The sequence below is a fragment of the Schistocerca piceifrons genome, chromosome X (assembly GCF_021461385.2).
Source record: "Schistocerca piceifrons isolate TAMUIC-IGC-003096 chromosome X, iqSchPice1.1, whole genome shotgun sequence".
NCBI classification, from domain to species: domain Eukaryota; kingdom Metazoa; phylum Arthropoda; class Insecta; order Orthoptera; family Acrididae; genus Schistocerca; species Schistocerca piceifrons.
In genome coordinates, this window is record NC_060149.1 from 930,090,031 (window position 1) to 930,110,918 (window position 20,888).

At 40.7% G+C, this 20,888-nt stretch overlaps 1 protein-coding gene across 1 annotated transcript in view; it reads right to left on the reverse strand.

Moving 5' to 3' along the window:
- Positions 1 to 20,888, reverse strand: part of LOC124721665 (PIN2/TERF1-interacting telomerase inhibitor 1-like) — an 88,978-nt gene that overhangs the window by 31,221 nt on the left and 36,869 nt on the right. The window contains exon 3 of the mRNA XM_047246737.1: positions 20,689 to 20,863. Coding sequence (XP_047102693.1) covers positions 20,689 to 20,863 — 175 coding nt within the window. The remainder of the gene's footprint in view (positions 1 to 20,688; positions 20,864 to 20,888) is intronic.

The following is a 20,888-nucleotide window of genomic DNA, read 5'->3' on the forward strand; positions in this document are numbered from 1 at the left end:
ACAGACCCTCCACCAGCTTGAACAGTCCCCTGCTGACATGCAGGGTCCATGGATTCGTGAGGTTGTCTCCATACCCGTAGAAGTCCATCCGCTCGATACAATTTGAAACGAGACTCGTCCAACCAGGGAACATGTTTCCAGTCATCAACAGTCAAATGTCAGTGTTGATGGGCCCAGGCGAGGTGTAAAGCTCTGTGTTGTGCAGTAATCAAGGGTACACGAGTGGTCCTTCAGCTCCAAAAGCCCATATCAATGATACTTTGTCGAATGGTTCACATTCTGACTCTTTTTGAGAGCCCAGCTCTGAAATTTGCAGCAGTTTGCAGAAGTGTTGCACTTCTGTCACGTTGAACGATTCTCTTCAGTCGCTGTTGGTCGCATTCTCACAGGATCTTTTCCAGCCGCAGCGATGTCGGAGATCTGATGTTTTTACTGGATTCCTGATATTCAAGGTACACTCGTGAAATGGTGATACAGGAAAATCCCCACTTCATCACTATCTCAGAGATGCTGTGTCCCATCGTTCATGCGCCAACTATAACACCACATTCAAACTCACTTAAATCTTAATAACCTGCCATTGTAGCAGCAGTAACTGATCTAAGAACTGCATCAACACTTGTTGTCTTATGTAGGCATTGCCAATCACAATGCCATATTCTGCCAGTTACATATCTTTGTATTTGAATACGCATGTCTATACCAGTTTCTTTGGCACCTCAGTGTAGTAGGTGGAGCAGGGAACAGCCTGGCTATGGGCAGTAGTTACAGCATTTGGGGTGACCTCGATGAAACAGGTGTAGCAACTACATGCACAAATGTGAGTTTTGTGGAGGTCCTGCTGTGCCATGACCAGCCCTGGGCTATGACTGATGTGAGCCATGTGAACAATAAGTTGAGGAGCTGCTACTGGCTGAAACGAAATATATGAGTGTGGTGCCAGTTGCACTAATTGGGAGATGGGGATATACTCAGGGTTGCCACAAGTTTCCCCAAGTGAAATTCCCTGGTATTTCCCTGATTTCCAGACACGTTTTATCATTTTCCCTGACAATTTTTGAGATCTCAAGGGTAAGTTAAGAATCTTAAGTTGACAATCTGTCATTGCAGTTACAGTACAAGAAACAATAGTGCAAACAAGCAAATATCTAAAAAAAATTACAAGCAGATGGCGTTTCCTGATGTGAGCAAAAATCTTAAGTACTAATATCAACATCTTTTGTAATGAACTGTTTTTAGATGGAGAAAGCAATCCAAATGGTGTGTGTGTTTCATTACGACCACTGATGTTACTTTATTTCAATGAAACGAAACACATTTCGTGACAAAAATATGCATTTCCTTGGAGTTGCAAGACTGATTTAAAATACCTCCACTGATTTCAGAAATAAACTCAGAAAAAGTAAGCCTCTTGAAAGAAGTGTATAAGGCGGGGAAGAATTTTGTAAACCAACACTGTAGGTGACCGCCAATAAGATGTTGGTTCTACTATATTCATGATTGTTGCTTATTACTCGCTGTGTTATATCTATTATTTTACAGGTATTGTGTGATTTTTCTTTCGAGAGAAATATGAGTACATAGCATTCAAACCGCCAGCAACTGACAATTTTCTTCTCCTTTTCGTCCATACTTTCTAACATATAAACTAATTTTTAAGTGCCAAAATGTACTAGAACAAATAAAATGTCTTTAAAATGCCACACTGTACAACATACTCGCAGTTAGACAGTCGCAATTTCTGAAATCCATCGCCCATGGCCTCTGGCCTACTGAGGAGCACCGCAGTCCTGGGTCCATGATAAACTATGAAAGTCTGTTGCATTACACCACACACAAACAGATCTGGCCTGCAAACAGATCAGTGAGACTATATCCGACGGGCAGGACCTGCATTAGTGGGAAATTGTGTGCTTCAGATCGGCAGAGATACCCACAGAAACGGCCTGTGGTTTTGGCCCGTCACGGGAATCCACTCGTGTGGCCAGCTATTCACGTTTCACACACGCCATGTTGATGAAATGAGACTGCGGTGATCAATCCATGCAACAGATAATGTGCACAAATACTCTGAGAATTAGTACTGATGAGGATAGGTAGCATCTCACTGTAACTAACTATAGACAGGCACGTAGAAAAAACAATCACACTCTCACAACTAAATTTTCGGCCATAGCCTTTGCCAGAAAATGAGAGCACACACACATTCACACAAACACTTAGACACAACTCATGCACACATGACCACTGACTCCAGCCACTGCATCAACAGTCTCTGAGAATCCGATCCAAACAAGCCTCTCGTCAGCAGCTGCTAGGCTAGCAGCAAGAAATAGTGGCAGCACTCTCCCTATTTCCCTGATGTGTTTGAAATTCCCTGATTTTCATAACCTGTGGAAACACTGGCACTAGACATAGCCTACACCTGAATAGGAGAGGAAAATATATGTTGGCTAAGATTCTTGCTGATAATACATGGGTGCCCACAAGCACAGACAGCACAATCCCTGTGCCTACTGATGTCAGAGAAACTGCTAGATCATCGGTCCCTTGTTCCGATTACAACAATCCCACAAGGGTGAGAGTAAAACAAATGAGACATACAACACAAAGCTGGAAGAAACGAAAAACCACAAGAACGACAGAAGGGCAACAAACACTACAAGGAACAAAATAGGACAAGAGTACCATAGAGAGATGTAAAACAACAGGTAGAAGAGTTTAAAACAAGAGAGGAGATTACTATGGCTGGCTGATCACAAGAATAAAAAGGATAAGCCAGCCACTATGCGACACATTAAAACCTCCAACCTAAAAGCAGAAGGGGGAAGAAAACAGAGGGACAGAGGACAGGCCCTAAAACTTATATAGAAGGATAAAAAAAACCTCACACATAAAACGTAAAACCAGATAAGCCGATAAGGCATTGTCTGCTAAAATCAGCTGCAACGAGTCCGGTAAATGGAGATTATGATGCAGGGCAGCCAAAGAAGGACAGCTTAACAGTATATGGACCACTGTCAACTGCACCGGCACTGAGGTGGCTCATCATGGTGCAGGAGGTAGCCGTGTGTCACCCAAGTGTGGCCAATGCGGAACAGGCAGAGAACCACGGATTCCAGGCGAGAGGCCCGCATGGAGAACTGCCACACATTCACAGACTCCTTAGGGGCACGCAGTTTTTTGTACATACTGAGACTATGTAAATTCCATCTCCCAAAGCCAAAGATCCTGGCAGCATAATAATGAATGCAGGTCAGTGAGAGGGATTCTGATCCCCAGAAGTAGTTTCCATGTAGCTTTTTTGTCCAGCCTGTCGGCAAGTTCATTTCCTGGGATTTCGACATAACCTGGAGCCCAGACAAAACCCACTGAATGACTGGACCGTTCCAGGGCATAGATGGACTCCTAGATGATCGCTACCAAAGGATGGCAACAGTAGCACTGGTCAATAGCTTGTAAGCTGCTCAGGGAGTCAGTACAGAGAAGGAACAACTCACCAGAGCATGAACAGATGTACTCAAGGGCACGAGATATGACCACCAGCTCTGCAGTGAATACACTGCAGCCATCGGGCAAGGACTGCTGTTCAATATGGCGTCTATGGAAACAGGCAAAGCCAACATGACCGTCAGCCATCGAGCCATCGGTGTAAACCACTTCAGAGCCCTGAACATGTCAAGAATCAAGAGAAAGTGACAGTGACAGTGGAGAGCTGCTGAGTTAACTGAGTCCTTAGGGCCATGCGAAAGGTCCAGGCAAAGCTTCGGTCTAGGTTTACACCATGGAGGTGTACATGAATGGACCTCAAGTAGAGGTGGTAAAGGGAAGTACTCCAGTTCAGACAGAAGGGATTGCACGTGAACCGCAATCTTAAGCCTGATCTGGGCTGCTGATGTGGGAGATGAACTGCAGTGGTTGGGAAAATGAGACAGCAATTCAGATGATTAAGAGAACTACGAATGTGTGCAACATAACTGGCGAGCAGTTGTGTATGCCTAACCTACAATGGAGGGACACCGGTCTCGCCGAAAAAGCTCCCGTCACAAGTCGAATGGCACAGTGATGCACAGGGTGAAGTAAAGGCCATGCAGAAGGCGCCGTCGAACCGTAAACCAAACTCTCATAGTCGAGGCAGGATTGAATAAGGGTTCTGTAGAGTTGCAGCAGCGTAGAGCGATCTGCACCCCAGTTGGTGTTGCTCAGGCAGCGGAAGGCACTGAGGTGCTTCGAACACTTCCGCTTAAGCTGACGAATGTAAGGAAGCCAAGTCAATCGGGCATTGAAAACTAGTCCTAAGAAACGATATGTCTACACTACACTGAATGGATCATCATTAAGGTAAAGTTCTGGTTCCAGGTGACCAGTATGATGCCGACAGAAGTTCATGACACACGACTTCGCAGCTGAAAACTGGAAGCCGTGTGCTAGAGCCCATGACTGCGCCTTGTGGATGGCTCCCTGTAGGCACTGCTCAGCAACACCAGCACTGGACTAGCAGTATGAAATGCAGAAGTCGTCCGCATACAGAGAAGGTGAGACCGATGGCCCTACAGCTACTGCTAGACAGTTAATGGCCACTAAAAACAGAGATACACTCAATACAGAACACTGCGGGACCCCCATTCTCCTGGATATGGCGGGAATTATGGGAGCCACCAACTTGGACACAGAAAGTACGGAGCGACAGAAAATTTTGGATAAAAATCGGGAGCGGGTCCCGGAGACCCCACTCGTATAATGTGGCAAGGATATGATGTTGCCAGCTCGTGTCGTAAGCTTTCCTTAAATCAAAAAAGATGGCAACCAGATGTTGGGGTCTGGAAAAGGCTGTTCGGATGGTAGACTCAAGGGACACAAGATTATCAGTCATAGAGCAACCCTGGCGGAAACCGCCCTGGTACGGAGTAAGTAGGCCACGTGACTCTGGGACCCAACATAACCGCTGACATTTTAACAGTTTACAAAGAACATTGGTGAGGCTGATGGGCCAATAGCTATCCACATCAAGCGGGTTTTCCCGGGTTTGAACACAGGAATGATAGCGCTCTCCCGCCATTGCGATGGAAAGACACAATTGCCACCGATCCGGTTGAAGATGATGAGGAGATGTCGCTTGTAGTCGGACAAGAGATGTTTAATCATCTGACTGTGGATCCAATCTGGCCCAGCAGGGCAATGTGAAAGGGCACTGAGGAGACCCCACTCTGTAAATGGGGCATTATAGGGTTCACTGTGGCGTGTAGAGAACGAGAGGTCTTTCCCTTCCATCCACCTTTTGAGAGTGCGAAATTCTGGGGGGTAATCCTCTGATGCAGGAGCTCGAGCATAGTCCTCAGCAAAGTGTTCGGAATTCGCATTTGCATTGGTAGATAACACGCCATTGATGTTACCGCCAGGGACACCTGTTGGGGTCTGGTACCCAGAAACACGTCAGATCTTCATTCAGACTTGAGAAGGTGATGTATGGTAGCCAATGGTCAAGACATACCTCTCCCAACACTCCTGTTTGCATCTTTGTATAAGCTTGCGAACACGGGCATGGAGCCATTTAAAAGCTCTTAGATGCTCTAGGGAAGGGTGCCGCTTGTATCGCTGTAGAGCTCGCCAACACACTTTAATTGCCTCAGCAATTTCCGGCAATTACCAAGGTACTGACTTTTACCCGGGGCACCCTAAAGAACAAAGGATCGCATTTTCTGCCGCACAAACAACTGTTCTAGTGACCCGCTCAACCACCACATTGTTGATACCATTTGGTGGAGATTCAATGGTGACAGCAGAGGTGAAAGCTTCCCAGTCTGCCTTGTTTAAAGCCCATTTGGGTACACACATCTGGGGGATTGGTGCCGAGCGAGTGATCAGAAGATGGGAAAGTGGCCACTACGACACAAGTCGTCATGGGCTCTACAGTGGACAGATGGGAGAAGTTCTGGGCTGCAGAGGGATAAATCAATGGCTGAGTAAGTACCACGAGCCACATTAAAACATGAGGGGGCCCCAGTATTTAAGAGGCAGAGGTCGAACTGAGACAGTAAATTTTCGACATCTCTACCACTAAGCACGGTGTCACCCCACAAGGGGTTGTGGGTGTTAAAATCTCCCAAAAGTAGGAAAGGTGTAGGGAGTTGATGAATCTGTGCAGCCAATAAGTTGAGGGGTACTGCACCATCTGGAGGAAGATATATGTTGCAGACAGTTATTTCCTCTCGTCGTCCTTATCCCACAGTTTCACTACAGACTGAGTTCAGGACATAGATGCAAACTCCACCTGACACTCTAATATAGTCACTACGGTTCTTGTAATATCCCCTATAGCCGCAGAGGGCAGGGGTCCGCACTGCTGGTAACCTGGTTTCACGCGGAGCAATGCCAAAAGCAGGTGTAAAGCTTAACAGTTGCTGTAGCTTAGACAGGCTGTGGAAAAAACAGGTGCAATTCCGGAGGATGACGCGATTGTGAGGCTCAGAAGGCATGAACGCGCAAGGAGGCAGTTTACGCCTCAGTGTAACCTGCTGCCGCCGACTGAGTACCTGTGTGAGCAATATCCATTGTGTCTGAGGGTTAGGCGAGCTGTAAGTCCTCAGAGGACGCCAGAATCCCCATTTCATCTTCAGACGCAGAGTTTGTAGGTAGTGGTGGTGTGGGTGCCACCACAATTTCCATGTTCTTGGGGGTGTTCTTTCTGGATTTCTCTCGCTGCTCCTTGGGTTTCCCTGGCTGGGAGGACTTCACTGGCTTAGTCGTCCAGGACTGAGGAGGATTGTGAAGCCCTATGACCAGCTGCTTTTGAGCACATCAGCCACTTGGAGGTGTCATCCTTCCCACCAGTCGAAACCTGGGAAGGCAAGGACCCAAGGGACCCACTCCTAGTGAGAGGAGCCGAAGAAGTTGTACGCTTCTCTGTCTTAGAAGATGGGAAATGGGGGGGTGGGGGGGGGGGGGCAGTGCTCCTGAGGTAGGTGGCGCGGGGGCAACAGGGAGAGAAGTGCCCCCCACCATCAAGGTGGCAGGTGTAGTCTTACAGCTCTGAGAGGTGACTGGAATTGACAGAATGGATGGGGCTAGAACCGTTCTTGTATCGGCTACATAAGAAGATGTAATAGGTACAGGATGTAGGTGTTCAAATTTCCTCTTAGCCTTAGTGTAGGTCAGTTGGTCCAGGGTCTTGTATTCCATTATTTTCTGTTCCATCTTGAGAATCCTGCAATCGAGTGACCAAAAAGAATACTGCTCTCTGCAGTTGACACAATGATAGGCGGGGCAAATGAAGTATTGGGATGTGATGGATGTCCACAGTCACGGCACATGATGCTGGTAGCATAGTGGGAATACATATGCCAGAACTGCCAGCACTTAAAGCACCGCATAAGGGGAGGGATATACGGCTTGACCACACACTGGTATACCATCACCTTGACCTTCTCGGGGAATGTATCACCCACAAAGGCCAAGATGATGGCACCGATGGCTAACTGATTGTCCTTTGGATCCTTATGTACGTGCCGGACGAAAGGAACACCTTGTCGCTCTAAGTTAGCACACAGCTTGTCAGACTGCACAAGAAGATCCCTGTGAAATATAATACCCTGGACCATATTTAAGCTCTTATGGGGCATAATTGTTACAGGAACATCCCCTAGCTTGTCACAAGCGAGTAACTCGCGTGACTGGGCAGTGGATGCTGTTTTGATCAAGACTGAACCAGATCTCATTTTGGACAAGCCCTCCACCTCCCCGAACTTGTCCTCTAAATGCTCAACAAAAAACTGAGGCTTCATCGTCATGAGAGATTCCCCATCAGCTCCTGAACATACATGGTACCGAGGTGAATAAGATCCACTGCCATCCTTAGCCTGACGTTCCTCCCATGGTGTGGCCAGGGAGGGGAACAATTTGGGATCATACTTATGTGCACTGAATTGAGCTCGTGATCGCTTAGAGATGATGGACTATGCTTCATGGCGTGTCATCCACCCTAATGCCACCCACTCCGACCAGGGGCCCTCCCCACGGGCGCCACCCATCCACAGCAAAGGCCACCTGGCAGGTTGGCCATTGCCGGGAGTCCCGATGCCCCAGGGAGATGGGCCTCTACCTCTTGGCATACGTGGGGAGTTAACAGCGCAAGCATCAGCAGAGGGCTACAACCAACAGGGTACATGGCGGCCCCACCACAACAGACTGGCTACTGTGCTGGATATCAGGTGCAAAGAAGTCCATGGTCATTGTCGATGCAGAAATCGACACTGCGTAGTGCATGGTGGAAAACACTCCGAGGAAGGTGGCCTCGCCCAAGAGATGGAGAATGGGCAGGACTGCAATGTGACAACGAGAAAGTGGGCTAAAGATCTCAATGCACGATGGACACAATGTACCTTGTAAGGCGCCTCCCCCAATTGGCTCGCTCTTCGGGAACATTTTGAAGAATGGAGGTGAAACCCTACAGCGGACCCTCACAAAAGCCGAAACATGTGAAACTCCTTGTAGTCGCCTCATACGACAGGCAGGAATACCTCGGGCCTATTCTAACCCTCGGACCCACAGGAACTGCAAAGCCATGATGACTAAGAATGAAGAAGATCTGAGTGCACGATGGACATGATGCACCATATAAGGCACCCTTCCCCAATTGGCTCGTTCTTCGCGAAAATTTGGAAAATGGAGGTCAAACCCTACAGGGGACCATCACATACAAGCCGAAATGTGTGAGACTCCTTTTAGTCACCTCTTACGGCAAGCAGGAAAACCTCAAGCCTACATATGGAGTTCCCTAAGGCTCAATCTGAGGTCCACTACTGTTCTTCATATATGCAAATGATCTTCCAACAAATATACAACAAGCAGAATTAGTTCTTTTTGCGAGATGACACTAATATCGCAATGAATCCAAGCATACATACAGAAACAGAAGAAATAGAAACAATGTCCTTAAAAGTATCATTGACTGGTTTTATGTGAACAGTCTCATCATCAATTTTAAGAAGACACAACCTATTCAATTCTGCACATCTAGGGGTACTATACTAATGATGACAAGAAAATAATAAATAGGCTGAAAACTTCAAAATTCTTAGGTGTCCCTACTGATGAGAGTTTAAACACGAAAAAAGCAAATTTTGGAACTTCTAAAACAACTTTGTTCAGCCACATTTGCACTTACAATCATTGTAAATCTTGTCAGTAAGTTAACATATTTTGCATATTTATGTTCAGTAACGGTGTATGGCAGTGGTTCCCAACAGGTGGTCCATGGACCCCCAGGAGTCCGCGAGCTATGTCAGAGGGGTCTGCAAGATGCTATTAGAATAAGAAATATATTAAATATATTTCGTATGATAACAGATTTTTTGTTTTGGCTGCTCAATATTTTTCAGAAATGACTATGTCAATGTTTTTTCTAAGTACCAAAAATAGAAAATGTATAAAAAGACTCTTAATTTGGCTTTTTTAGGTAATTGATACTGTGATATGACAAGGTACCAATCATGCTCAATGAGGGTATCCTCGAGAAAATTTTGTTGGGAACCCCCGGTGTATGGGATTATGGTCTGGAGTAACTCATCTTTAAGAAATGTAGTCTTCATTGCTCAAAAAAGTACAATCAGAATAACATGTGGTGCTGACCCACAATCATCTTGTAGACATCTGTTTAAGGAGTTGGACATTCTAACTGCTGCTTCACAGTATGTTTATTCCACAAAAGAAACAGTGATCTACAAAATTACAATACCAGAAGAAAAACTGACAATCATTACTCTACATTAAGGTTGACTTTAGCACAAAGAGATGCACACTGCTGCAACAAAAATCTTTGATCACTTACCCAGTGATATACGGTGTCTGATACAAACAGTACAGTAAAATTTGAAAACGAACTGAAAAAGTTTCTCCTTGACAACTCTTCCCATTAAGTAGAAGTAGGTCTGTTATTGTAATGTGTAAAAGGTGGTGGGTAGGAATTACTAACTCACATCTGTATAATTAAAAAAATAACAACGAAATTATAAATGTTCTGCATGTAGCCGCATTTACAAATTAATTTGCGATGTGAATGTAAAATGACTCATTCCACAGCATTACAATTTATTGTGCAAATGGATCCATGGAACGTGAAACAAAAAAAAACATTGGACTATCTTCCAACCCGCCACACTACAACCTACAAAAATTCCCAATGGAAGTGCATTTAATGGAGTCCAGGTACCCAAAAACCTATATTTCACACTCACCTTACCATGAGTCAAAATAGAGAACAGATCAACACAAACTAACAGCGTAACAGAATTTTAACATAATTTAACCCTTTAACTGCTCTTGACGTGTTAACATGCACACCTTTGTACCTGTCCGTGTGTGCTTTGAACGTGTTTACGCGCGCCACCAGTCCTCCTATCTGGTACTCTGAACATGTCTACGCGTCTTCCTATACTGATAGGACATTCCACCCCCAACAGCTATATGACAACAAGTTCATGTCCCTAATTCCATTATTCCCTATCATCATGAAGAATGATATGTACTGCCCAGCTTGTGTAGCTGATTGTTCAGCATCTGTCATCAGGATGTACATTAGATGAAGTGTTTAGAAGGTACGATGTGAATCAAAAGTACCTAAAATGCTCTAAAATAACATATAAAAATGATTAAAAAACACAAATTGCAGGTCCTCCTTTTTTTTATTTGTCAAATTGAAGTTACACTGGGCCTCTGAAAACTATAGGGTGGATTTTTACTGAATTTATACATTAACAATTACTTTAGTAACATCTATTTCTAAAAAATGTAGAATCCATAGTACCTCATGATTAACAGGCAGTTATTAAAATAATGTTCAATTGGAGAAACTTAACAGTATTATACACAGTCACCTGGCATATGGAATACATTTTACATGCCTGGCCACACGATGAGTTTTTAAATGTTCAGACACCTGGCCTTATTCCATCATGACCAACTCCATGCAGTTCTTTCAAACACAGTACATCAGTCTGTTGGATGAATATAATTCTCATCCTTAGTCCAGCTACAATTAGGTAACAGCTCTGTAAAACTGAAAGATACAGTCTGTCGATGCTTCTAGGATAATCAGATGCTATACACCGCTATTTTTCTAATTGAAAATGAGGATGCAAAAGTCAATGTATTTTTAAAATTAAGAACAGTGTAATGAATTTAAAGATCTGGAAAATTAAAAACAAGACAAGTGGTTCAATAGGAACATGCGTATTTTCCAGTACAGAAATTTATATCCATATATTGTTGATATGTATTTCAAATTTTTATTTCAGAGTATCATTCATGTCCAAAAGCAATGCAAAATTCATTTAGGGGCATATATCTTATCTCATTTCTATGTGAGGAATTCTTTCCAGCCATTAATGCCTCTTATGTGTCTATCAGCTATGGAAAGGCAGCCTCCAACAGCACACCAGCCAACTGTCTAGTGAAGCAAGCTACAAAAGAAGGACAAACGACTGACCAAACAGCAGAGAAAAGACAGCCTCCAACAGCACATCAGCCAGTTGCCTCCAGAATCAGCCATCACAGAGTATTCCACTCGATTTCACCACTCCTGCCCCACCTGGTGGAGCATCCTTGAGCTTAACTCCATCTATTGTGTTTGTCGTCATGCTTTAACCCTGGAATGTTGCCTAGACTCCTATGACATAGCCTAGCCTGATGGACTCCAAACTTTCTCTAGTACTGTGTTACTATTGACGCAATAGCCCCGTGTAGGTGACAGAACCTCCTGAAGACTATTTCTTCACTGGAACTACAATTTTTGAATTACTTTGTGGTGAGGGCTCCATGATGATTTGTGTGAATAAATAAACCAACTGTACCCAGCCAGGTGGCGTTTATTTGCTGTAGAACCCAGCAGACGCAAAATTTAAGTTTTCATTTAAATGTAATGTCATATTAAACATTGTACAGAGCTAATATTTGAAGGCTCTGAACTATGAATCTCCTAGATTTGGCTATAGAAACTTCCTCTCCATGCTTAGCACTGTATTAGGATTAATTTGTAAGACAGACATCAAAATTAATTTAGTAAAAATTTCGATATTAGCATTTTACAATTTTTTTGTAGGAAAATGTTGTTAAGAGAACCATTCGACTCGTACAGCACGATACAAACAGCATATTTTCCAATTGAAGAATAGCAAAACAACAGCACAGTCACAGACAATATCTTCATGATTATTTAGCTCTTAGCCACAGAGTGAAATAAATTAATAACAGCCTGCCACATTATGACACACAAACATTGAAACTTAAATCAATCAAAAAATTGTTCCACTTTAGCATAATAAACAGATGGTTTAGAAATAAGGGTCCACTTGAAATGCAGACATTTAAACACTTGAGAAGAAGTCCACAGTACAAACAATTTGACTGCAGAACTAACATGCAACCAAATTAAATAATTTATAGTACTAGAGTATTATGTTGAAGGGCAGTCACAGATCAGTTAAAGATTTGCTTTACAGACAATACCATCATAAAGCACCAAAGAATTTCAGTGGACAAACCAAAACTGTCCATTACATCAGGAGAACAGGGAGCTCACAGAACAAAATTAGTACGGCATGTTCACTTGTGAAACAAATATCAGGATAGAACATGGGTGTCTATTTTTACATCTTTCATAAGGGGAAATAAAATTTTCATTGTCCACTTGGATTGCACAACCTAATTACCACTTTCTGTCAACAGTTGGCAAATTTTACAGCTTTAAGCAAATATAGAATTATAGAAAAAATACACTGCATAAATTATTAAATAACTAAAAAGCAAAGATTCACATGGAGTATGAAATATCAAGTAGGCTTATGACGATCAGGTTACAGTACACTAGTGCTGCATTTAAATTTGTGCAATGTCTTTCAGGTATAGTCATTTTCCAGAAATACTGAATTATACAAAAATGATAAAATAGATAACTGACACAACTACAGGCCTATTTCATCACTGCTACTAGTGTTTTCAAAGGTTTTTGAGGCGGTAGTGTATATCATAATAGCAATATACCTCAGTACACATAAACCGTCTGACCTGTACTAGATCCTAAATGTGATACTTCCTAGACAGCTCTTCATATATCTTCAGTCCTAAAAATTTGAAATGTTTTGTTTATTGGTTACTTATCCATAATGAAAAACATTTTCTTTTCAAGAGAGTTCTGTGAGAACTGTGTGCACTGTTTTATTGTAATGGAGTGGCAATTTGCTCTCTAAAAGCCATGAGCTGAGACACTGATATCTTGTTCAGGGGCAGCTCTGTTTTCATATGGAATATTCTTAGCCTCGAAAAATTGGCAATCAGAGCAATTTACAGTGTCAATTCATAAACTCTTTGTGACTAAGCGTCTTGCAATTATACATTCTGCCACGCCTGTAAATATACTCCCTTTTGGGATTTATGGAAGAGGTTATATCTCACATCCATCCAGCACAACACTTATTACTGACAAGATGTACAAAAAACACTTTTGTCAGATATGTTAAAATGAGCAAACAAGACAGGTAAGGTTGCTGGTGCTAGAAGGATTGAATGTATAATCCTCTGACTGCTGTGGATGACACAGTTATTCCTGCTCCGCCACTACCCAGGTGCTACTGATGAGTTTTCAGCATAGACCTTGCATTTTCCAACAGTGCTATTGATGTGTTTAAGCATCCTATTCCATCAGCCCTTTGGTGCTGTGGATGGCTTTATGCACACTGATTCACAGGTACCTGTGTGCCCCAGACACGTATAAATACACAGAGTTGTATTTCCGCATTGGTCTTCCAGTAGCTGTTCAGAGTTCCAGTTTGATGCATAGTTTGACGGAAAATTCAACTTTGCTTTGCGTTTTTCCATCAGATTTAACTTCATGTTTTTTTGTCCTATGAGAGATGTGTCATGTCCCTGGTTCCACAAATAGAGAGATCATGGAGATACTCAATAGGAGCCACAGTGAATAGATTTCTCTAATTTCAGTAGCAACAACGAATCTTCAATGGAATCATGAATTAGAAGTAATCCTCAGCCCTGTACATCAGCTGGTACAGCACACCAGCTTGATGTTTCTACAAGAGGTGCAGTCGGTAGCTATTCAGAATCTGAAGAATCAGAAAGTGATAACAAAATGCTCTGGAAAAAGAGCACACCTTATGACACTTTTGATTGGAAACAAACTGATTTCCAGCCATTTAAGCATGCATTTCTTGCCTTGGCTTCAGGACACAAATGTCAACTGGTAAATGACTCAAGCATTTTGCCATTTTTAATTACATTTCTGTCAGGAGACCTGTTGTAGTTATAGCAGATGAAATGAATCAACTTCAAGTGTACATCAGAGCAAATACTGCAGAAGCTGCGCATTCTTGCATGTCAAAGTAGAAAGATGTTGGATTTCAGGCACTTTGTTTTGTTGCTATTTTTCCTCAAATGCTTGAAGTTAAATAGTTGAAAATAAGTGATTATTGGTCCACAAATATACTTTTAATATCCCAGTTTATAGAAAAAAGGTCCTAAGACCGTTTTGAGAATGCTACCCTTTAGTGACAACTCTGCAAATACTGGAAGTGACAATCTGTTTGAAATTAGGAATACCACCGATAATATTAATATGACATTTTTCAGTACATTTAGTGCACATCAGAAGTCTTGTACTGGCGATATCTCTTGTTGTTTAAAAGTCAATTATCTTTTAAACAATTTATTCCATCCAAGCAAAGTTAATTTGGAATAAAGACATTTGTGCTGTGTGACTGTCAGACTGGGTAGATTTTGAATTTCATAGCACATACAGGCACAACAGCAGTAATTGGATTCTACAATTTTAGAACAAGTGGTAAAGCAGTGGCAACACTTACTAGACCATATTTGTAACAGGGACATACTCTGTACGTCCACAACTGGTAGTCCAGCCAAGACCTGTTTCTCTGTCTTCACAGCTATGGAACAACTGCATATGGCACTGTTTGTAAGAACAGGCACAGCAAGCCAAAACTGCAGATGACACTGAACGAGGAGAAACTGAGTTCAAATCAACTGACAAGATGCTTTTATCAAGTGATGGGATAAAAGAGAAGTGAGAATGTTGACCCCATGTAACACAACACAAATTGACGAAACAGAGAAGACTGAAAGAAATGCTGGCAAAAAAATCAAGAAAACCCAATGTATTGTAGATTACAATTTGAGTATGGAAGCAGTTGACTTTTGTGACATGCTACTGAGCTCAGTAAGACCTGTGTGGAATGGTACAAGGAGCATTTTTTTTACATTCTGGATCTGTGCATTTTAAATGCTCATGCTTTTCACAGGTTGTTTACTCAAAGAGTTTATCTCATTAGGTAAACTGCAGAAAAATACACAACAGAATAAAGCAGAGGAAAGTGCTCTGATGATGAGAATCCTCTACAGCTTACTGGGAGGCATTTTCCAGGTGTAACTGAGAGTGAACATTAGAAGAAAAGTATGCTAATGTTCGGATGTGTGGTTTGCACAGAACAGAATGAGTACCAAGAAACCAGGTACCAATGCTAAACTTGCAACATAACAATATGTGGTGAAACCTGTTTCAAGATTTATCACACAAAGAAGCATTACTAAACCAGGAACTAAACGTAATAGTTGAAATTAATTAAGACTTCTTAATGAATTACTTAAAAAAAGAAAGATGTAAAAAAGACAATATAAAAATTCATTTTCAACTTTGCTAAGCTTGGGTAAAAAGGAAAGACAAAAAATACAGATACAATAGCTGTAAAAAGTGTTGAAACAGTTTCTGACTTCATCTCTTCAGATGATATAGTTACTGGCAAATGAAAGGGTTGGTGTTTCAGAAGCTCCAATATCTATTCTGCACATTACGTAATTACACAGCATACGCTGCATTAGTAAAACAAAACTTACACATCTTTGCATACTTATAATATGCTGAAATTATTGTTAAATAATGTAGACAATTGTATTTTGATGCCCTTACTGGCAAGACTGTTTGGGATGTATGGCAATATGGCCAACTCTACGTTCTGAATTTTTTCTTGCCTGTGACACGAGATGTTTGCTAATAGGAACTTTTATTAATTGTGAATCACATGCATTATTCTCTTCATCATAAGAATAATACGAATGTGAACATTATGCCGTGTATTCTTTCATGTTTGCTGCTATCTCATTTAAATCCTATCTGCCAAATAAACTACGAAACTAGAGTGAGACAACAGCAAACACGGAAGAATATATATATCTTAAGAATATACATATCATTTCATGTTTATATTCGTGTTATTCTTATGCTGAATAGCGATAGAGTCCGAAATGAAGCACGGCAACTGACTAGATTTTTAAATCTAAGATGACTAATTTCTGTGCAGAATGTAATGTACTACAGAGGCGTCTGCAAAGATTTTCAAAGGGAAAATTTTTTTCGCTAAACTCTCGTTCAGAACATCATCTGTCATACAGAGTCTATTATTTGGTTCTTGTTGATCATTAGCAAAGAAAGCAGCAGTGTAAGTAACAACAAATAGCAGTTTCATGCCATTGTTTCACTAATGAGACAATTCTCCTTTTTTTTTTTTTTATTGTAAGCGGCGGTAGCGCGCATACAAGCAAGCCACGCCGCGAGTGGCGACAGGTCGTAAACACTCATTATCAGAATGCGACAAACAATGCATGACACAGTACAATAATGCATTTTCAGCTTAGAGTGACGTAAACACCTATAACAAAGAGAAAGGCATGTATCAGGTCAAAGCAAAATAAGCAATCGATTCAAACCAGACGAAGCACTTGAAAAAGAAAGGGTACAGGTATAAATACTGACGGAGCACTTGACGCACAGCAATGGCTCCCTGGTAAAGCTTAACTGCTAAGTTAACGACTCGAAGCAAACTACTGTAGCTGTAACTTCATACATTCGATCTAATTTGTCTCTCATGTTACAATGGACAACATTTGTTTTGATTTGGAAGTGCGGTCTAAAACTTTTCTCTCCCCTTGAATTTCGAGTCTCAAATTTTAGATGCGGCTTAGATTTGGGAAAAAAATTTTTTTCTGGATTTTGAGTCTCATTTCTCAGGTGTGACTTAGATTCGAGTACGGCTTAGATTCGAGAAAATACGGTAACCTGCCATTGTAGCAGCATTAACCGAACTAATGACTGTGCCAGACACTTGTCTTATATAGGCATTGCCACTGCAGAGCCGTACTCTGCCTGTTTACATATCTCTGTAGTTGAATACGCATGCCTATACAAGTTTCTGTGGTGCTTCAATGTAGATACATATTTGTAAGATTTTTGGAATCCTCAAATCTGGATTGCAGAAAGGATGTGGTAGAGCCAGGTACTTTCCTATGCTTCCTACAAACTGAAAAGTATGGGAATGAAATGTAGGCTGTGCATTATGGCTTCTGGAACCAAATGAAGTATATAAGAGGATCAGTGGTGACAAGGGATTCTTAAAAGGTAGGCTGATATCAGGATAGATATTCCTCGGATTTGAGCCACCAGAGCTGTTATTGGTTCACCATGCTTTTGAGCACTTTGCACACACTAGAGCGATGGTGCCATGCATGGTACGAGGTTTGTCAGTAGAGACCAATGCCTGTGACTGAGTATGGGTCACCATTTTCATCAGGACGGAGAAATTTTGCATTTTGCTAGTAGAGGTTACTTGTCAAAATTTTTCTTCAATATTTTAAATAAAAAACCAATATTAGGCTAAGTAAGGACTCGGCATCAATTCGGGTACAAACTAGAAACTGCAAGAGGAGAAGGGGTAGGGATTAAAAGAAAAGTTATGCTTATTATGTCAAAATTAAAATACAGTACAATCAAGTTACAGCCATGTCGCATGTCGTACCATAGCCATTTACAGTAGAACAGAGGTCAAATAACTTTGGTTCACCTACTTCAAAAGTTAGCAGTAAATATTTGTCAACAAATTATCAAAAACTAACATGCACAGACATAATTTAATTCATATTTTAATGTCTTTAACGTCTTTTTCTGTATAATGAAACCTAGAATTCTACGATTTTCATTAGATGGCCCTGAAATCAATAAAGAAATTAGTACTCTTTAGCAGATAGCCATTGCTAATAATTATGATGCAAAAATTGTAGTAAAAATACATAATAAAAATAAAATCAAGAGCAGACCCACCAGTGAATCACAACAAAATAAAATCAACGAATATACAAGACAAAATAGCTACAATTGCATACAATGAACCTGAGAGAGAAAAACTGAACATACTCTTCAGAAAAATAATGTAAGAGTAGCTTTTAACGACCACTAATTTGAAATTAAAACTATGACATAATATCACACTTAGGACATATAAGTTCTCAGTAAGTGGACTCTGCATAATATTACATGTCAAGATTTCAAGAGAGAATACATTCATTTCAATGAACATATATAAAAGAGCAACATACCAGCCTTGGGGTTTCATATTAGCAAAGAAAAATGTAGTATTACAAACAAGAATGAAAACTTAAAAACCTTGCACATAATTGGCAAGCAAAGACACTTGGACACCATTGAGGAATTATGAATTTACGTTAGTAAACAAAAAGACCTGAATAAATTGCTAAATGATCACGCAAGAGATGAGTATTTTTAAAATTTTTGATGACATTTTATACACACATCATTCCACCTGCCATATGGAGTCATACGTGGACACCACAAGTACATGTCGGGTTGAATTAGCCTTCTACCTGCCTAACCACTCTTAGCGAGAGTGCTGTTAACAAAGTGATGAACATGCACCTGGCGAGCAGGATGCTGGTCAGATAAAAAATTATCTGCATTTTAGACAGCCCTGAACATGTTCAGTGTTTCCTTTTAACAATAATGATTATATATATGTAAGACACAATTATTCAATATGAGATTTTAAAGGATGTTTAAAAATTTTTAAAGGTATGAACTTATTACCATACTGTCATACCATTTTACATAACTACACGATTGTTACAGACGCATTTGTGTCATAAAATACGGTAAATGCCGACTTTGTAATGCAGTTTTATACATTTTATTGACCAAAGTACTTACATATGTTCTTAAATTTTTTACTGAAAAACTTTTTATTGACTGGAAGTATGAATTAAAAAATGCCTTCAGTCACAACTTTACATGTTTTATTGAGCAAAGGATTAGCTGTTATATACAGGACCCTCCACACGTATATTCATTGACTATGTGGTTTCATCATTGGTGGGACTGAATCAAGGCGGGTATTTTCATGACATTGTTTTATATTGTTGTATTAAAATTTTGATGTAATCTGCAAAAATTATATTTCAATTTTTAAACATATTTGTCTTATAGATCTGACAATGGCTGATGCCAGCTTAAGTTGGTTATTTCGTTAAAAATGCATATGACTTGCAAACAATAAATTATTTTCAAAACAATCACTGCAGCCTCCAACTAAACTAAAATGTTGTTCTCTCCAAAGATTTTTTTGTCCTGTTACAGTTAGGAACTCTCTAACAGTCACTCCCAGTGCATGAATTTAAATTTTTATTGTGTTGGTGTTTTTAATCCATAAAAGTTCAGCCTTCCCTTTGGGAGTTTTATTTATAAGTTGATGCGACAGGCAGGTAGAATAACACTAAGCATTTTTCAAAAGCCCTGAATTCCTAGACAAGTCTATCACAAACAAAATGTGTATGGTGGCACAGAGGTTGCTCACTACCTAGCATTTCTACTCAACATGTATTACCTAGCATTTCTACTCAACATATATTAGTCATTTCAGCTTATTTCTGAACCCAATGTTTAAGTATATCTCTCAACTTCCAAATTACAATGTTACTTCTCATAGTGTTTGGTAAAGCAAGTGCGGAGGTTAGCACAATAAATCTGGTTACTGTCCAGGTGCCAGCTCAGGAACAATCAATTTATCAATATTAATACTTATTCCTATTATTCAATTTATTTGAATGAGTTACATTTACCAGAACACAATCAAGCGAACCAACAAATTCACAAATGACCATGACTTAAAACACTGTCTATTGCTGTACAAGGGCTTCTCTCTTTCTCTGCTTTGATTATATCCAACAATCCTTGGTTAAAAATGTTCTTAGCCCTTCTCTTACATTATTTACTTCAATTCCTACCCCTAGGTTTCCGTACCTTTCACTGTTGACATGCTCCTGTAACTCCTGATGATGGACACTTAAAGAAGAAGAAGAAGAAGAAGAAGAAGAAGAAGAAGAAGAAAGTAAGAAACGTATGTTTCTTAAGAATTCTGATCTCACTGTCAGTTACAATTTTCCTCCTCCTCATCTTTATACTGAGTCTGAAGATATTCACAAAAGCCATCTTCAATGCACAGATGTGTTAACTCACCACAAATTGCTAATCAAAACTGAATTTCAATAGCACAGAAACTTTGGTCTTTTATCGCCAGCTGAGATCTAAGCAAGGGCAAGGAATGATGGTGTAATAATTGCATTTTATTGGGGAAAATTTACAAACACAACTCAATAGAGAAACTGTAGATTAAAATAGCTCCCTAAAGATATTCAAAACAAATTGGCTTATAATGATTCAGAGAGGCAGTAGGAAGGTAATAGAGTAGATTCAGCTTCATAATGACAAGTTAGTGGAGACAGAAAAGAGTAGCAATTATCGATGAACGCTTAAATATATTTTATACTTACTGCACCCTGGCTCGGGATTTCTTCGATTTTTCTTCCAATGAAACAGGCTTAGTTTCTGATGTTCCAGGCGGTCTAATTTCTTCACATGTGGAACTTGCGAGCTCCGATAGCAAACTTTCAAAATTTTGTTGGTGATGGATCCACTCATTGTCACTACTATTTTTACACCCTAAACCTGTAAAAAAAGTGACAACAAACAA